The sequence below is a fragment of the Prinia subflava genome, chromosome Z (genome assembly GCF_021018805.1).
Source record: "Prinia subflava isolate CZ2003 ecotype Zambia chromosome Z, Cam_Psub_1.2, whole genome shotgun sequence".
Taxonomy (NCBI): domain Eukaryota; kingdom Metazoa; phylum Chordata; class Aves; order Passeriformes; family Cisticolidae; genus Prinia; species Prinia subflava.
Window position 1 is genome coordinate 23748569 of NC_086283.1, and position 19715 is coordinate 23768283.

General features: G+C 40.8%; 1 protein-coding gene across 2 annotated transcripts; it reads right to left on the minus strand.

Moving 5' to 3' along the window:
- Window positions 1–229: 229 nt before the first annotated feature.
- On the minus strand, window positions 230–16938 carry HPRT1 (hypoxanthine phosphoribosyltransferase 1). 2 transcript variants are annotated; one of them, XM_063421815.1, is made up of 9 exons: window positions 16803–16938; window positions 14760–14866; window positions 13111–13294; window positions 9016–9081; window positions 8349–8366; window positions 5999–6081; window positions 3466–3512; window positions 1734–1810; window positions 230–1151 (listed from the first exon to the last, which is right to left on the minus strand). In XM_063421815.1, exons 1-9 carry the CDS (start codon window positions 16827–16829, stop codon window positions 1104–1106), a joined length of 657 nt encoding a protein of 218 aa, XP_063277885.1. In that variant the 5' UTR covers window positions 16830–16938; the 3' UTR covers window positions 230–1103. The 2 variants fall into 2 exon arrangements, with proteins under 2 accessions (XP_063277885.1, XP_063277886.1); XM_063421816.1 differs by lacking the exons at window positions 8349–8366; window positions 9016–9081.
- Between the last annotated feature and the right edge of the window lie 2777 nt (window positions 16939–19715).

A 19715-nucleotide genomic window follows, 5' to 3' on the forward strand; every position in this document is an offset into this window, starting at 1 on the left:
CTCCACTCTTCATTTTTGCCAAAATACAACAAAGGACTGTTGCTTCAGCTGTTCTCTCTGGAATCTGGTTTGGTTGGAGAATATACACAATTGTTTCAATATCTTCCCATAGCACTTTTATAACCTCTGTCTTAAGACAGGATTACGTTAACCAAAAGCTCCATGAAGGTAATTAATGTAGAGTCTGCCTTCACTGTCACAAGCACTTACGAAAAATATTATCGAGAAGAAAATTTCAAGAGCACTTTAATATACAGAATGAGCAGGATAGATGTGTGTGGCTTATTTTAAAGAGACAGCCTTTATTTAAAGTACTTTGCTTTGTAGATCTTACCAAGTAAACATTACAATACTTTTTATCCCCAAATATATTAAAATCGTTTAAATTTAAAAGGCAATTCCACAGACTGATGGATATTTTTAAAGAAAAAAGATCTAACAGAAATAGGCAGCTCAACTAAAACTTGATTTTAAACATTCTGTTTTGTCATTCCATTAAAAAAAAAAAAAAGAAAAACCACACTTTTCACCCAGACTTTCTTTACAGCAATAAGGCAACTCCAGGAGATTTGAATGAGCCTCTTGGAGATTACAGATACTGTAACTGGCTGCTCCTCATGCTTTGTAACACCCAAAGGTGTAACTATCCATTAATCACAATCACATCTGTGCATTAAAATATAAAACTTAAATTACTGATTTTAAAAATATTACTAATAGACTTCCTTATCATAAAATGTTTTACATTTACAGTACTTGAACTATTTCAGTTCTGGGTTGATGAGGTTTAAGCAATTTACCACTGCAAGAGTTAGACTCTGGAGCTCACAAACAGCACAACCCAACCAGGGGTAGCGATAGTCGGTAGAGTCATAGTGCAAATCAAAATAAGGAGTGCAGAACTGCACTAAGTGTTTACATTTCTAAAATATGAATGAACAAGACGAGCTCTTATATTGTACATGCAATAAATTACAGTAAGCATATGGCAATGGGGCTGGGGCATTCTACAAGTGTAGCTGCTGTATCAGAGCTGAAGCTGTGAAAGATAGGACTCAGTAAACAAAACATTTCAAAGCTCTGTTGTCACTTGAACTCTGCTTTCATGCTTTGTACTTCTGCTTCCCCGTCTCGCTGATCACGCAGATATGCTGAAACAAAATAAAAAGCTTCTGTTAGGAAAGTAGCCAAGGTTTGACATCAACAACAAGCTTCTGAAAGCAATGCAAGTGTGCCATACACACTTCAGGAGGAAGAATCTTCTGATACTGTTTATGCAGAAAAACTTAGGCCTTTTTTTGGTCCAAAAATCTCCACATTGCCTTCTTTTCTCCTCTCGTAATTGTCCTACCCAGGATCTGCTGGGTTTGGTGAGACCCAGATGAAGAGTTAATGATAAAAATAATAAAACGTGAGCCCTTCTTCTTCCAAGTCTCTCTTTAACTCTGACATAACTAAGCAAATGCAGTTACTTGTTTTAGACATCTGGTGCAACAAGAAACTTCACATTATTTTAAAGCTGACAGTTGGGCAGCTTCCACTCTGCATGCAGCAAAATAAATTTTTTTTGTTTTATTAGAGCTCCAAACTCTTCCCTGCTGCTCTCAGGCTTGTTTTCATGACTGGTCCAGGAGGCATGATTTACAGAGCAGGGAGAATGATGTAAGGAGATTTCCCTTCCTTCCTCCTTCCCAGTTTTAAATGGTGAAAAACATACAGGAAAAATTACTTACATTCAAATCTCTAAAGTATTCATTGTAATCTAGGGCGTATCCCACAACAAATTTGTCTGGCACTTCAAATCCAACAACTGAAAAAGACCGTAAGTCACCAGTGTGTTAGAAAAAGAACTTCCTAGAGTTCCCTAGACCATTTTGCAGAGACAATATGGAATTTTATAGATACAGATTGTAACTCATTTTATTTCTTCCACTAAGGTACCCTCAGATTAATATTTCTGCTATTTTACAATTTTAACTTACTTTGTTGGTTTATCAACTAAAGGAAATTAAATAGATGTATTTATTGGTTCCCACACAGCTGCCTGATGCTAGTCTGCAAGAAATGGATGGAAGCTCTTAAATTTACTGACAGGATATTATTATGAGAATGTAAAATTCCTTGAAAATGTCCTCTGACTTTGCAAATATGTACAAAAGTGCCAATCCTTTCTGGCACTTCCTAGATGCCAGTGCAGCAGCAGGGACTCATTAGCACAACACAAGTCCCCCTCATAGCATGATTCCAGAGACAGGGCTGGGAGCTGGACCTGCACTCCAGACAGGGCTGCAGGAAGGGTCATTTGCAGGTTTCGGAAACAGGTGTGGGCTTGCTGCTTTGGATTTGCTTTTGGCTTTGGTTTGTTGGTGTTTTTTGTGTTTGGTTGTGATTTTTATCTCCCAAAAAATCTGCCAAAAAGAGGACATCCCCCCCCCCCGTGCTAAAATGAAAGACTCCTGAGCAGGAAAACTGTGTATTTTTTCTCTCCCTGGCTACAATTAGGAAAATAGGGAGACAAAATGTGCAATTCAATTAAAAGGCTGTGGGCATTTTTGGAAAAACTAAGGTGATGTTTAGCACTTACTGGGCCTCACAATACAGGGGTAAAACAGAAGCCCAGCCACTGCTGCCTTGTTGTCTCCTTCAGAGCTCACATGTTCTGCTCTGGACAGGTTGTCTCTGGGGACAGATGGCAAAACAAGTCATCTGCTGCAAGATGCTCTGAAGGTACCATTAGCCCAGCTAAGCCTATAATGAGATCCCAGGAATGAGGGGCATCCTTGAATGAGGAGAACACCCCAATGAAAAAATGTGATTCTGCTGCTCCATTCACTTTACTTCCATAATGGAAGTCACAGGAATTTAGCCTCTGGAACATGGTTAAAACACACAGCCCTGCCCAAGGCAGGAGGAGCTGTCACTCTCTTACCACTGCTATGGATGCTGTTCCTTCACTAACAGTCTTGGGATAGACAGGTGAGGACAAGAAGAGAGTAATTCAAATGCCCAGACATAACCAGTGCCAATTCAGGCATTTTATTACTGTAAACTTTTATCAGACCTACTAATCCATGTGATCCTCTCACATTCTTGGGGACAGCCAAATTGCAGGAGGTGGCTAGGCTAAGGCACACAAATCACGCCCCAAAGTGTCAAAAGGTGAATCCAGCAGATTCCGTTCATATAACTACGTGCAAGCTGAGAGAATTTGCATGTGACAAAGGTGTAACCTAGACCAAAATATCAAAGTTTGATTTTCAATATAATAAAATGTTGCAAATGTTACAATTCCTGATTAACTGTCTCAAAATACATTCCAAATATTTAAATTATCTAAATAAGAGCAAACTTTATCAAGAATAACTAGTGAAAGCCTATTTGGAACATCCTTGGACTTTGAGCAAAAGGTACACAATACACAGACAAACTTTTAATAATAAAAAATGGTTGTCCCAAGTCACTTACAGTCTGGCCGATATCCCACACTTCGAGGAGTTCTTTTCACCAACAAACTGTCAAATAAAATTAATGTACAACTGAAACATGGAAAAGCACCGTGTACAAATACATGAGACTGTTTTGATGACAGAGAAGCTGAGTTAGGCCTAAGTGTGCATAACTGACAGTATAATTACACATTTTTTAAACCATTACTTTACTTGCAGGTACAAAAGATCATAATGAAAATAATTAAAACTTCCTAAAATCATGAATGGTTCACAGCCTAAAGGCTAACTAACAGGTCTGCAAGGAAAAGCCTGGGAGACACTGATCTGGATAGATTTTCATGGTGAAAAGTCACTTATTGGGATTTTATATACATTAGGAACTTCAGGTGCAATTTACCTTGTAGGTGAAGAGGCAACAATCTGGGATGTGGCCCAAGAAAAAAGCCCAACAAGAGCCCAAGTTTTATGAAGGAAAAGTTCAGCTGCTTGAATATAACCTCAATTGCACATGCACAACTTGTCCTTACCTGGTTTTCACTGGAAGTACCCATTACCCCAATAAAGAAAATGTAATTGATTCTGATGATCAGAGGACACTAGAAATAATGGTCAGAGGAGTAAAAAGTATGGAGATACAAAGCTGGGGGTGTTGTGGTAGAGACAAATGCCCTGCTAGCTTAGTTTGATTTGTTCATTAATGAGTAGAGCACTTCTGCCTCTTATAAGACAATCCCACAGGCCTGACACATTTGTCTGTCTGGGAAACAGAGACATAGGGAGGAAGAGAAAAAGTGATTGATGGCTAAATGCAAACAGGACCAGCATAAATCTGTACACTAAGCACAGACCCCCTTCCCTCCTGGGTAACCCCTGAAGATGTGGCTTCATTTGCCACAGTCACAGTGTTGATTTTAGTTTCTGGAACATCTAATTGGGAGTCTTACTTTTTGAGAATTGGTGTAGGATTTGATCAAAGAAACCCCCAAATAGTACTAGCTTTAGTTAACATCTCCCTACTACAACCACTCAATTGTCTGAAGGAAAATAAATAGAAAACTAAAAAAAACCAAAAAACAAAAACCAAAAAAACCCCAAACCAAACCAAAAAAAATTGAAACCCCCCAACCCAATCAACAACCACAACAACAAAACAACCACCAAAAAATTAACCAAGAAGAAAAGAAATAGAAGAGAGAGAAATAAAGCAACTAAGACTGTAGTACTATCTAGATTGATCATGTTTTCCTGGTCAGGTCGTTCCCTGGGCAGACTCAAATTACTGCAACAGGTTTAAAATACAGGAAATTGTTCTTTGCAAATATATATTATATTATTTTGTATTGTATTGTATTATAGATTTACACTGTAGTGTTACAAGACTTTTCAGTGACACATATTTAAAAACTGGCCATGGAGAATTCCACAGTGGCCTCACCTTCAGCAGGTCATCTCCAGATTATCAGCAAGAAGAGCTGTTCTGGTAAGTCTAACAACTGCTTTGACATTGTTATGGCAACACAAGTGATTAGATATTATACCCAGCTCTGCTTTACCCAGCTCTGCTTTATCTCTAATCCCCAGCAATCATTATGCTTTTATTAAAAAATACACAACCACAGCATAGCAGCGCAACAGATGCAATTTAAAAAGAAGTAGGAGGAATGTTGATATTGGTTAATAATACAATATCATCCTCAATATTTCTTGTAGGTTGCAAGTTATTTAATTACGAAATGTTTTGAAATGGATTGATTAAAGGTGTAACTAAGTAGAAAAGCCTGGAAGAGCATATGGCTGGGTGACTCTCACAGAATGACCTCTAAAGCTCATCTGCACTCATATGCACACTACACACTCAATTTAAAATCCACAATTTAAGTGTGGATTTTAATTAGTTTGCACTCATGTTTGTGTGCAAACTAATTAAAATCCACAATTAAAGAAGGAAAAATAGAAAAAAAGTCTCCATTGCAGGTACACCACTGCAGTATAGTGAAGTTGCAGATGGTGCCAGCAGAAACAAACTTCTTTGGAGAGACACTACATACAGGTAAGTGACAACCACTAATTTTTCTTATTCCCTCTTCTAGTTAAAGTCTACATTTATGAACTAAATTTGTGTTGAAAATACCTCTATTAACTTGAGAGGGTATTCCTTTTAAGACTTTAAGATTTGAATTCTTCTAGATAATTCTAAACTTGGACTTCAGTGGTAAAAGCCCACAAACCTTACATAATGTGATAGGCAAGAGGTGTCCCAGGCATGCACAAATCTAAAACACAGGAATTCTTCCAGCAGTGAGACTGGAAAAAACAGTGTTTCCAATATCCTTGACATGTATATGTACTTATAACATGCAAAAGTGTTTTAGGAGTTTAAACACGTAGTGACTTCAACAAATCACATCACACGTGACTCCTGCAGAAATGTTCCCTCCTGTTTCTCTTCCATGGAAATGTGTTCTATGTTTGTTTTTACTTGTTGGTTTGGGGTTTTTTTTAAACCTTTTTAAGGTGAAAACCAGCACAAATACTCATCAAACATTTACCTGGCTACTTTCACCATCTTTGGATTGTACTGTTTAAGTAGAGACAGCAACGTTTTCATTGTTTTACCAGTATCAATTATATCCTGAAAATAAAAACACTCATGTAAGACAGAATATTAAACATGTCAGGGTAGCACTTTCAATTTTCTACTGCCAAAACTGCTCAGCCACAGCAGCATGAAAATACAGCAAACTACAGCCTGTAAAAATGCTCACAGCCAAATCCAGGTGGCATGAAACAATGCTGAGCTTACGCAACCACACTGGGTAAAGCGATCACACACATTAACAAGAGTGCTCAATTGTTGTGGATAACCACGACTTTGGAAGCAACTGCTGAAAAAGCAGTTACTGCAACGACCTTCTTGGCTCCTGGATATTTTATGGCTTGTGCCCTTTGCAGCAATGAGATAATGTTTAATTTGAGTATGATAAGAGTAACGTTAGTTTCACTGTTGAGCTCAGTTACAGAGTATTCAATGGGAAGAAAAGCAAGAAAGCAAAACAGGCAGAACAACCCATTATTGCAGTTGAATGAAAGGGAGTACAATTTACTTTACAGAGCCAAGAAATACCTGAAGAAATTGTACAGGGAAGTCTGAGTGCAAGTCTGGAGTCTAAAACACACTAAAATAAATTTGACATGGCATTTTAATCCCATTGACTGCACATACAAACAGAAAATAAAAAGAGAATATATAGCTTGACACTGAAGCATCAGAAATGGTCTCCTCATTTGGACTCAAACAATCACACCATCTTTACAGGGACAGTCCTTGCTCTGGCCTAAAATCAAGTCTATTTGAAGTGAAGGAGACAGACAGCAAAGAAGCAGCAATATTCTGGTTTCAGGTGATTTTCTCATGACTCCCAATTAAAATAAAAATCAAACATCAAACTCAACAGAGCACCTGTCAGCATTACCGTTAACACTCAAATGCTTTTAATCATTGAGCTCCACAGAAGTTGAAGATGTACAGGTATACAGATAAAAATCAAAGTTGGTAAATAAACAGCTACTTCCAGCTCTAAGAGAAAAGCAGAACCTATTACTGATTTTCTGTTATGTTGTTTATTGGGGATGAATCTCCATTTTGTACAGAATTTTTTTTGACATTAAAGGGATGCAGTAAAGAAAAGTCTAGCACTCAAGACATTAAATTTACAATAGATATGCATTTTATCATTTGACAGTTAAAATGGTGATCAGTAGGTGTTCATATCTAAGTGTGTAAGATGAGTCACTGGACAGATGATTCAGTAAACAAATAAGAAACTAACCTAATCTGGGGCTTACATTCATCTGAAATAGAGCAGATACATAATTAAACACATCTGTCTATCTGAAGCAAAATATACTTCAAAGGACACCACTGATCACCCAGTGACTGCTGTATACATACTATTTTGGTAGGAGTTTTGCAACTGCATGTGCTTCCTGTGGAATAATATGACCTTCTCAAATTAGGAAAATAATACACAGAAGCACATTTAATGAGAGGGAATAGCCTTTCCTTTGGCTGATGAATGGCTGAATTGCCATAGTTGTTTCTTTGTTTACAAACATGCCATTTCCATTATTTGGAGCCTTTACACATAAATAGATTGCAAATCCGCCTTTCCTGTCTACTGCTGCTGCTTCCCTATCCTGAAATTGTCACTTGTACTCAAGGAAAGTGACATTGGCTACACATTAGCAATGGTGTTCATCAAGATAGAGGTATGAAAGCAAGAATTAAGCAACAGCACCTACCAGGCAATCAAACTGAGCTGTACTGAACCTGGTATCACCCAGAGAACCATGACAAGATAGAGGAATGGGAATTCAGCAATTGCAAAATGCTAATTAAGAATTAGCATTCTCTATGTCGCTATTCTCTAAACAAACTACACACAGGGACACTGGGCTTAGATCTGTTTTTCATGTATTTTAGGATACTCATACCAGGAACCTCTTTCTATCTCTGCTTAGTGTGATGAATCCAGAAGAAAAAACATGCTCAGTATATCAGACTACTTTTTTTTCAGACTACTTTTTCAAACAAAAAAAAAAAGGGAAAAAATTAGACAATTAGACATTTTAGAAATGACAAAGTCTCAGAAAACTGAAAGAAAATACAAACCATTTTAGATGAATGTTTTACTGGTTAAAAATAGCAATTGAATGCAATTTGAGAATACAAAACACAGCTTAGTTTAAATTCAGAAACCACTTGCAAAATTCAGGCCTGAAATCAGAAGCTGGAAGCCTTGAAACCAGAAACTGTAGGTTTTCTGGCTTAGGCATAACTTCTATTAGAACTCCTTGACCTGTACACATTAGAACTTCCAAGTGAAACACAGTACTTACTTCTACGATCAAAACATTCTGGTAGGAAGAAAAAGAAAAACAAATCCATTAATATCTAGACAACATACAATTTCTTATTAATCTTCATAACTCATTTTCAGTGCAGTGAAATATTTGTACCACCATTTATTATGTATGTTCACATGTGTAACAGCAACTGCTTTGTAGTTTAACATTTCTGATGCTCTAATAACAATTATCTGAGATTCTTTTCAACAGCTTATGTTACGTACAGTCTTTGAATTATTCGGACTTTGAAAAGTCCACACATATGCAAAAGAGCTCAAAATAGATTCTATACAATTCCTATTCTTCTAGAGAAGAATGTCTTAATGCAGAGACATGTACAATTCTGTCATACCTACATCCTTTACATTGGCATACATGTCTTAAAAATCACCTGTGTGTGAGGAAAAGGGGGAAAGTGATGTGTTCTGACAGAGCAGGAACAGTGGTGCTTTAACCCCTGACATCTGGCTCAACGATCTCCACAGAATCACTGGAAAAAAGCAGATTCCCAATTTACATTCTCCTATTCCCTCCTCTTGTCACTGCCTATCGTGGGGACCTGTGTTCCTGGCGTGGGTTGCACCTTACACATCTCAACAGAATGAATTCCCACTACTCCTTCAGGGGAACACCAACACAGACACACAGAGAGCTGTACCTTTCCAGTCAAGGTTGAGAGGTCATCTCCCCCAATGACTTTGATATCTCCAGTTGATTGATCATTCTAAGAAAGAGCAGGGTGAACATTAGCATGACAAGAATTAAACTGATTTTCTTCTTGCCATCAATGTCCAAACTGTGAAGTACACAACTAGTAAATGCTAAAGCTTTCAGAAGCATGGCAGCAACAGCATCTCTCTCTGAACAAAGAAACTACAAGTGATCAACTTCAAAGATGTTATTTCAGATTAAGACTGTTTGACAAGAGATTTGCATCAACACAGGAATCATTTCTCATCTGTGACCATTATATACCCATATGTATCTAAAAAGCAAAGACTTACTATGCATTCTCTACAAATATAGAAACAGGATAAAAAGCATTTCTGGTTTCCAAGCTACAGGATGCTATATAGCTGGTAATTTACATTTTAAACTTTATTGCTTTAGAAAGTCTTACCCTGAATAAGAATAGGCAATCATAGCAAGAATAGCCAGCAAACAAGGCACTGATTGCTATTTGGAACAAGGAGCTACAATAATAGCCAGAAAAGCTTATGCTTGGTTTACAGCCAATATTGGTAACAAATCAAATTAGTTCTTATACAACTGAACAGCAACCCAGGTACACCATCACTACATGGCACCTTGCTTCAGTAAATCTAAACTGTGATAAAAACGTAGATGACCTGTTATATAGGAAAGTTAAAAACACCTGCTAGGAGCGCCTCACAAATCTTTGCAGTTTATTAAACTCACTCGACTGACTGTAAACCTTGGCAGTGTCTCACAGTTCATATTAGATGTCATATGCAGGTGCTAAGTTCCTGAGCAATGAAAGGGTGAAAAACAGTTAAAGATTTCTGACATTGGTTGTAACCAGATTTCCACTGGCAAGAACTTTGTTTAATCATTAAGCAATGTTTTAATTATCTTCAGGAACCTTATTTCTGTGTTCAGTACTGGTAAGACTTTAATGCTTCATGGTTTAACACATAAGAGTTTTACTGTTTAGATCTGTTTTCACTGCCTCCCTATTGTCACTGCTGCAAAACAATAATGTTTTACAAGACTGTAACTCCTGACTCAAGTGACTCCAAGATCACCTTTTAAAGTGGTATTTTAAGTTCCTTACAGTATCTGCTGTTAGCAGAGACCTTTCAGAATACCGTTGTGAGCAGCCTAACCAGCCTTTACCACATACTCCACTGAAAATCCCTATTTTCACCAGTGACAGTCCAACACATCCACTGTCTTTTGGTTGCCCTTTATGACTATGCAAGCTACATTTGCTTATTTCCATACTTAAATGCAGGAGACTGGTGAAAAGTCATTCTTCTTGTAACACAAACAGAATAAACTGTTTGTCAAGAATACTGAGAGCCGGATCTGATCACGAACACTATCTCTCCATTTCTCAACAGTCTGCCAGATTGTTAAAATTCATCTGTAAAGACTTGGAAAATTGGAGTTACAAGTAAAGTTTAATCACAGCTTGATCATGTCAGTATTCTTAGAGAACTATTTTGGGTGCAGTAGAGTATGAAACACAAACCCTCCCCCCCCATATCCTTGTAAATATTAAATGATCAGTTTGAAACAAGAATAGAACTTCAATTACATCAATTACAGAACCATTACAAAAGTTCATCTGCTTCCTTTATGCAACCAGGATTTTTTTAACATCTTTTATCCAGTCTGTAAAGGCAGGCAGCATGATGCAGTAATGACATCCAGAGACAGTGACAAGAGAGTTGAAAGCTCCACTTTCAACTGTCCATTACAGTTTGTGATGACTTTCACACCACTGAACACAGATGCCTTCCTGTAGCAAAGCACAGATCAAAACTGCAGAGCAGATTAAGCACTCTGACACTGTTACTGATGAAACACCCAGCCAAGCTGTTACATACATGTCCACGACAGGATAATCTTACCCAGTCTATTAAATTATGCAATCTAAAGGACCTAAATTTGGATATTAATAATCGCCTGAGTCTACAGAAAACAAATGCTCATGAATAGTGTAGTGGAGGCATCATGTAACAGCAGCTCCTCACTTATCCAGAACAACAAAACATTATTTTATAGAACTGGCTGATAAAATTAGAAACCCTCAAGCCAATACCTCAAGGAAAATGTTTGGCTTCAACAATGCTCTGTCTACATTTCTCTGCTTTTCTCCTCGTCCACTTGGTTCTACAGTAAAAATAGGATTGTAATCTCCATAAAACTTACTTTGCTGCTCACTCCCCTATTAATGTCAAGGCACTGTAGTTCTGAGGGGGAATAAGCAAAAACAGCTGTAGTAAAGAAATGAAGCAAAACACACCTGGGACACCAGTAAAAAGTCAGCCTTGCTTTTTAGCAGAGACTTTTTCAGGTGTTTCAAACTATTTCTCCAGTGTTTTTTTCAGAGTTAGAAAGTAGAGACCTTGAAAGGTGTAGTCTTTGTACTGATTTTTTAAACAAGGTAAGTAAGTTATTGGAAGTGTTCCTAAGTGGAGAAAGAAGATACACAATTTCCTCTCCAAGAAAAAACAGGCGGAATTCATCATCTCCTATTCTTTAACGTAATATTCTATAATATAGACATTCCGTTTTCTGCAGCTTTTACAGGCAGAATACATGGGCATGTGGGAGGCATTGGGGTGAAGTAGACTGGAGGCAGGAGTCTCTCCTTTTGGGAGGTACAGAAGAAAAGGGGCTCAAGCTGCTCTCCCTCAGTGATTTTAACACAGTGCACAAGCACAAAGTACCTTGTGAGATACAACCAAATGCTGGCACAAGCCCTTCTGCCCAGACTCACACTCCCATTATTAAAGCACATAACTAAATTAGTGCCTCATGCTCTGCAAACCTGAGTGTGGTCTCCAGGAAACCCCTGGACAGGCAGCTAGCCGTGTGTGCACCTCGGGCAGCCAGGGCTGCTTGTCCTGCAAAAGGACTGGACCAAAGCCCCATGCAGCTCTTGGCTTTGTCATGACGTGTTAACGGAGAGCTTGATAGGAACCATGGACTTAGGAAGTTCTGCAACAGTCCAGACTAAATCTGTAAATAACGCCATCTCAGGTTTCACAGTTTAATGAAACAAAGGATGAGAGTGATTTTTTCAATTCAGTTATCAGTATTTTTCTGCTGGAATAGGGACTGGTCTACAGCTGTAACAAGTAACCCTGACTTCAATGCAAAGCTGCTGGTACAGAACAAATAGCATAACATTGTGAAACAATGTATTCAAACACTCTAAACTGAAACAAAAAAAAGGTAATTATTTCCATCTTATAGATGGTCTTAGAGAGAAAAAAATTCTGAAATCCCAAAACCATGAGACTTGGCTGTCAGTAAGCTGAAAATCATACAGTGCTGACAAACATCTGCTTTTTCCCCTGACCTGCACAACATAACCCTATGCTCCCTTCTGTAAAATCTAAGTTAGCTCGTGCTACAGAAGGTTCTGTTTCCCTACAAAGTTGAATACTCGTGTTCAGAATCAGAAGAAATTCTTTCCCTAAAAATCTAAACCCAAGGCAACCTATGCCTTGTCTTGAAAAGGCAATGCCATATTCATTGGCTATTAATCACTAATCTAGGTTTATGTATGTAGTGTTTCCTCATGGCCAAATACAACTAATTTTTTTCATTGTTTAGTTCATCCAAACAAAAAGGAGATAGGGAACCATTTCTGCAGCTTTCAAGTCACCCTGTGCAAGAATGATGTCTGGGCCATATAAAAACTCCCAGACTTAAATTTTTGTAACAATAGTTGCAAGAGAATTCTCTGTACCAATCTAGAGACACAGTTTTAGAGATGGGATAGAGGACAGAGAGGAAATTGCTGAACAAGTAAAGGACATGTAGAGGGTCTCTCTCCTCAGCATAACAATTTTACTGGGGTGAGGAGATACCAAGGTCTAAAAGAAAACAGATTTCATAACAAGGAAGAGAAAGAGTAAATTGGCTTGTGACTCTTAATTCCCTTAATTATTTGTTTAATATTAGCATATTAGGGCAGTAACAATATTAAACCATCTCTCTTAATAATTTACAGCTAACTTAGCTAAAAATTGCACAGTACTGCATAGATACTTACACAGTAACTCTTCAGCCTAATGAAGTCGACTGTCATGGGGATTGATTTGTCACTGTTTCTGTTCAGGGCTTTGATGTAGTCTAACAAATCAGCAAAAAATTTATAGCCACCCTTGAGTACACAGAGTGCCACAATGTGGTGTCCTCCCATGCCCTTCATAATTTCTCGTGCCAGTCTCTCTGTCCTAAACAAAACCAAGGAAGAGTGAGCTGTCATAACATTTCATTTGTTCATCACAGCAGCAGCATTTGATACTCCCAGCAGCAGCAGACACACAGAGCAAACTTGGGAACACATTTGGCTTGGAAATATTTGCCCACCACTTTGGTCACTTTTACACATTACTGGTCAACAAAGTTTTGCTATTCAAGGTTAATCCAACAGTAGCGCTGCCAAATGCGCTTGTTTTCCTACATCACAGGCAGCCAAAGCAAACCTTAACACCCTGAATCTGTTTCACTGTCAGATATGAGACATGAAGGTGTGTTTTCTCCTTCCAAATACAGGTTCAGCTTCCATACAAAGAGCAATGTAAGCTAACACAACGCCAGGGCAGTAGCCCTCAACAGGTCACGAGCAAGAAAACTGAAATTCTAGAGTGAAGAGTTTATGTTTATTTGCCAAATCAGGATGCCAGAAACTTGTCCTGAAAGCACAACACAATACTAGAAAGGCAGAGAAAGAGAACATGGCACCGTTTTTCTGCAATAATTGTTTCCAAATTTATTTTGGCATTTATTTTAGAAAGCGTGGTCTGCATTTATTAAGAGCCAACTGACAGCCGGTTTTGCAGAGAAAGCCAACCATTATAAACTTTACATCAATTCCTTAATGACCTGTATTTTGTCCAGTATTTTCCTCTACATGGACTTTCAGTGTAAAGTTTTAATATTTAAAAAGGAACTTTTTTTACTAGGGATGTTCGTTGGGTCTAGTCAAACAGATCCATGCAAAATCTAAATGCATTCCTAGTCACAAGATCCCCTAGAAGACCCATCCAGCACCACTCATAAAAGGCTTACATTCACTGAATTTGTTGTTCATTCTCCTAAAGGAAATTAGCAACTTTCAAACACAAAGTAAAACAAAAATATCTTGTAGGCTTATGAACACATTTCTGATCACACAAGATAAAACTTGCACAGCACATCACAGATTCAGGAACCACAGAAGTGACAGATTGATATTTGCAAAGGATAATGTCTATCTCGGGAGGCAGGAGAAAGCTGGACATTACTTATCTACCACATCAACATGAAAGAGTCTAAAATTATGTGATTAATAGTTTACTTTTACGAATATCTTATCAAAATTCAAAAGAGTAAATTTTCAGACTGTACTGACACAACAAAATGTCTTCTAGTTAGATTTTAAGAAGGTAAAACATCAAAGAAACGCTGGAAAGAAAATCTTAAGCTGCTACATACTAAAAAATTTGGCTTGAGAATTACGACCAATTTTCAAAGAATAGCATGACTGAAAATGTACAAACTCTTAGGAGCCAAAAAAAGAAGAAAAGATATTAATTGTACATTTGAGTCTCTAATTAAATGTAATCTATTTAGACAGTCTCCACACAGCACAATTATCACTGGAAGATGTTTATTCCAGTTTCATGCAATCAGTGTACTGTCTGAAGTCAAACCAACCTGTCCATGATGAGCCCATGAGGAATATAGACTTTTTCCAAATCATCTGCATAATGTTTAGGTATGCAGAACAAATCCAGGTCGTAACCTTGTTCATCATCGCCAATCTGAAAAGGAAATAAGGTGAGATTTCTACAAAGCCTTACAGAAAGTCTGAGCTGATAAACTTCAAGTCTTCTGCTTTATTCAGTAAAAACTATCAAACCCACAAGCAAACCCTATCAAACCTTCAATGCTCATCAGAACCACCTTACTTTCCCCCTCTCTAATAATATCAGTCACACTTAACACAGAGTAAAGTCTTATCTAAGAGTTCACAGGGATTACTTGAAATATTGTAAGTTATGCAATGCTTGAAAGGAAGTCCTGCGACGTTGTCCTCTGGTGGAGAGCAAGAAAGTGAAGTTACTACACCTCAGTGAAACTCTATATTCCATTACAAAAACAAGCTTTCTAACCCCTTTGATTTTCCTACTGCAGTGCAAAACCTGCATCTGCAATTAATCAAGCAGAGGTTCTGACATGGACACCTTCCAAATCTCCACAACACTCGATCACAACAAAACACACGAGCCAGTTTGCAGGACAAGAGAGATGTGTGAACATGACAAGATATGCTGCTGTGCAGCAACCCTGCTCCGACCACTGTTTCCAAAACAGGGAGGTTCAAGATCATCCAGAATCTGAAATTAAAGCTTTCAGCAACCTGTTCCACATGGCAAACTCCCTGTATGAAACAGCCTGCGACACTGGCAAGTGCATATTAATTAGGACAAGGGATACATAGCATACATACATAATGATACCGAACACTGCTGAGGTTCAGGGCACACTGTCACATGAAACAGTCTCCCTTGAACCCTAATCCTGGTGCAGCTTGAAGATGATGGGGTTTTTTAATTACTTCCCTCTCTGATTATGTACCTGAACACTACTATGTGAAAAAGCATTTCAGAGGGAAAACAGAAGGTTAGTGCTGACAGTTCACCACGGCAGGCATTTTAAGTGTCCATTTTGACTATAAGTACCCCTGCAGGATTCAAATCTTATTTCAGTGTCTGTGGAAGCACTTACCTGGCCAGTGGTCAGACAACTGTTTACAAGAGGGTTTAGTTGATTAATCTTTAATGACTATTTCATCTGGGGAATTTTATTATTGTTTCACCCCTTCATCCAAAACTGATCCTGTGTGAGCTACACACACACAGCTCGACCTCATGGTCTCTGCAGTCCACAGGGACTTATTTAAGGATATAAGGCAGGTCCTTCCCAAAACTCATAGGATTTTTCCTTGGTCAAACCCATCGTTATATCCAGCGTGTCTACTAAACCTTCCGTTCTGCATCTGGCAGGGAATCGGCCCTTCCTACAGGTTTTATCAGGTTTTTTATGGACTGCAGGGATTTACTGTCGCAACCTCGCGGCCGCCACAGCTCTCGGCCATCAGACACCGCACGCACTTCATCAGCACTGGCACTTGCTTTAGAACGATAAATAAAAATGAGCATTGAGCGCCTCAGCAGATGCGGCAATCACGCAAAAATATAAAGGATGCTGCTCCTGCAGAACCAGACCCAGCTCACACACGTGGGGTTCTCCCGACCGGAGCCTCCGGCACGCCGCGAACAGCAACAGGAATAGGAAGTTGTGCCGCGCTGGAGGAAGTTCTTCCACCTTCGCTCGGAAGGCGCCAACGCCGGCTTTGCCCGTCGCCCTCGGGGTCCGGATTCCCCCGGGTGCCACCCCGAGGGACCCGCGGCCGCTCCGGGAAGGGACGCGCCCGGCCGGGGGCAGGGACTGACGGGCAGACACGGGCCCGGCGCCGGGAGGCCGGGGCTGCCCTCAAGGTGACTCCGCGGGGCGGCGGCCCCCGGCGCGCAGAGACTCGACACGACACAACACACGATACCACACGCCACGCCATGCCACACCACCCCTCGCGTTCCCTCACAGATCACCGTAATCCGGGGGGCAGGCGGGGGACAGCCTTGGGCCCCGGCGCCCAAGCATCCCCCGTCCCGCGGGCGGCACCCCCGCGCTCACCACGATGCAGGGGCTGGGGGTCGCCATGGAGCGCGGCCCCGGCGGCGGCGGCTGCGGGCGGCTCGGAGCGGCGGGAGCGGGCGCTGGGAGCGGCTGGAGCGGCGGCGGCAGCGGCGGCGGGCGGTGGGAGCAGGAGGCGCCGCTTCCCCGCCCTCAGCGCTCCCCGCCCTCAACATGGCCGCGGCAGAGCCGCCCTCAGCGCCGCCGTGCAGCGGCCCTGGGCGCGGGGAACAGTCCGAGGGACGCGGGAGAGGGGACACATCACCGGAGCTGTCTCTCGAGGGGGCTGCCCCCGTCCCAGCGGGGCGCAGGTGTCCCCGCGCTGTCGCACGTCCCCACTCCTGGTCTTGAGAGTTGACCCTCCCCTCCTCCAGCGCGATGTGCGCACCCCGTCTCCTTAGGATGAGACGGGAAGGTGACAGTGCTGGGTCCAGTCCTGGGCCCCTCAATTTAGGAAGGACATTGATGTGCTGCACCAGGTCCAGAGAAGGGCAACAGAGCTGGGGAAGGGTCTGGAGCACAGGTCTGATGAGGAGCTCTCGAGGGAGCTGGGGGTGTTTGGCCTGGAGGAAAGGATGCTCAGGGAGGACCTCTGAACAACTCCCGGACAGGAGGCTGTAGCCAGGTGGATGGCGGGCTCTTCTCCCGGGAAACAGCGACAGGACAAGGGGACACGTCTTAAGAACAGGTTTAGGTTGGATGCTAGGAAGAAAGGGTGATTAGACATTGGAAAGGGCTACCCTGGGAGGTGGTGGAGTCACCGTCCCTGGAGGGTTTAAGGAAAGACTGAATGTGGCATTCAGTGCCAGGATCTGGTTGACAAGGTGGTTCTGGGCCATAGGTTGGACTCAATGATCTTGGAGTTTTTTCCCAACCTAAGTGATTCTGTGCTTCTGTGACTCCTGTATGCAGGGGGAGAAGGGTGGGTAACTGCTGTCATTCCAGAACCAAGCACAGGGATGCACATCCATCAGGTGTTCATGTCCATGGAGGAGCTCCACAGGCAGAAGTAAAATTATAAGAAAGCATGGATAGTTCCAGTGGTGTCAAATGAGAGAAAGAAAGGGAAAAAAAAAAAAAAAGGTCAACTTTTCCTGTAAGTGTGGACAATATGGGCAATTAAGGACAATACAAGAGTGCAAATGGAAATTCGTGATTTCTTATATTATGTAGCAGCTGAAGACTTTCCCTCTCTTTCTCTAAGGGGTGGAAACCGAGTTTTATTTTATGCTGCATAAAATCTTGGTGTCAATAAAAGGAAAATGTTTCTTAAAAATAACTTTACTTATAAAGAACTAACTGTAGCAATCACCCTCTCATAGGCATCTAGCATTATTACCGTTTGCTCCAAAAATACAATGAAATCAAATTAGATGTTCCTTTGTATGAAACAACCAATTTAAGCAAATTTTAACTAAGCAAAGGGGCAGGAACCCTCGAACCCTCGTGAGGGCTGTATTGTTACAGTCTGGGCGGGTTAGCTGGAGTGGGCGGAAGGAGCCTTTATCGAGTTGCCTGGGGCAGCAGAATGAAACGCCCTGCAGCTAAGGGATATCAGGAATGTGTCATAGCTGGACTGTTTCCAGGAGGCCAGGAAGAACAGCTGCCCTGTCAAGTTCAGGGAGAGCCTGACATTAGTGGGCAGTGGGCAGTATCTATGGAGAGACTCTGCAACCTCAGAAGAATTGCAGGATCTGATTGTATTTGTTACTGAAGACGTTTCTCATTAATATCATTGACTAATATCAACGTCTGCCATTAAAAGTAGCATCCAACAGCACCTTTCTAATGGCATGCAGGAGTTGTTGGCTTGACTTCCATGCGGTTTCTCCCCAGCAAACAAAACCACTAGTCCTGTTTTGCCCTTCTGGATGAGCAGTTTCTTTGTTCCTCCTGCCAAACAGCACATTTCCTAGATCCAAAGCATTTCTGGTCTCACTGGCACCCCATTATGGAAGGAAAAACAGATTTACAAAAGCAAAAGTATTTGCTGATATTACAGGAAGTTGATTAGCTGAGATCAGCACCAGATTTAGTAGATGACCAGGTTTGCTCTTGCTGGTTATGAGGCCACTGAGGCTTGCAGGGCAGGGTGAGGGAGGCAGAGGTACCTAGGAGCTGCACATTTTCTGTCTAAATGATGCATAAGGTGGGAAAGCCAAAGTTTTGATTTCTCTGGTATGTGATGCCACAGCTTTTTACAAGGCAAAATAATGTAATAAATGTGCAGAGTGTTTTGTCTCTGAGTAGACTCTTAATTTCATAATTATTTTGTCCTCTGTTGCCAGCCAGGCATATCTCAATGCTTAGGCCCAGTGAACCATGGCCTGGGAGAGCACTAGTTGTAAATAATTTTATTAACAGACTTTTAAAAACTTTTCTTGCTAACCACATGTCCCCAGTCTGGGGTATCTGGAGGTAGCAGCTGAGTATTCGTCTTTCGGAAGCACCTGAAATGGTTTGTGCTGGGTCAGATCTTCAGGTCAGTGCCCATTCACCATTCCCCCCCTTTTCTCCGCATTTTTCCCTCCCAGCTTTGCCACTGCTGCTGGGTGACTCACGGAGAATCAGCACAATTTAACTGCTGGTTTTGTTTCACAAAATAAGTCTCCTAAAAAAAGCAGACTACAACCAATTTTCAGCAGATTAACTAGAGCAGCAGGATTCGAGTGCGGCCAGATATTTCTCTGTGCAGACAGAGTGGGGGAAAATGGAGAATTCCAGGGATATTAACTCAGTCCTGAGAGGAGCACCACCATTTTTAATCAAGAGGAAAACCAAAAAGAAATAGCTGATTAAATTGTAGGGAGAGCATTCACTAGAATGTGAATTTACAGCACAAGCATCCCATTTTCTTCATGTCTGCAAAGAAATCCTTCCACTCTGACTAGCAGTTTCAATAGCATATAATTA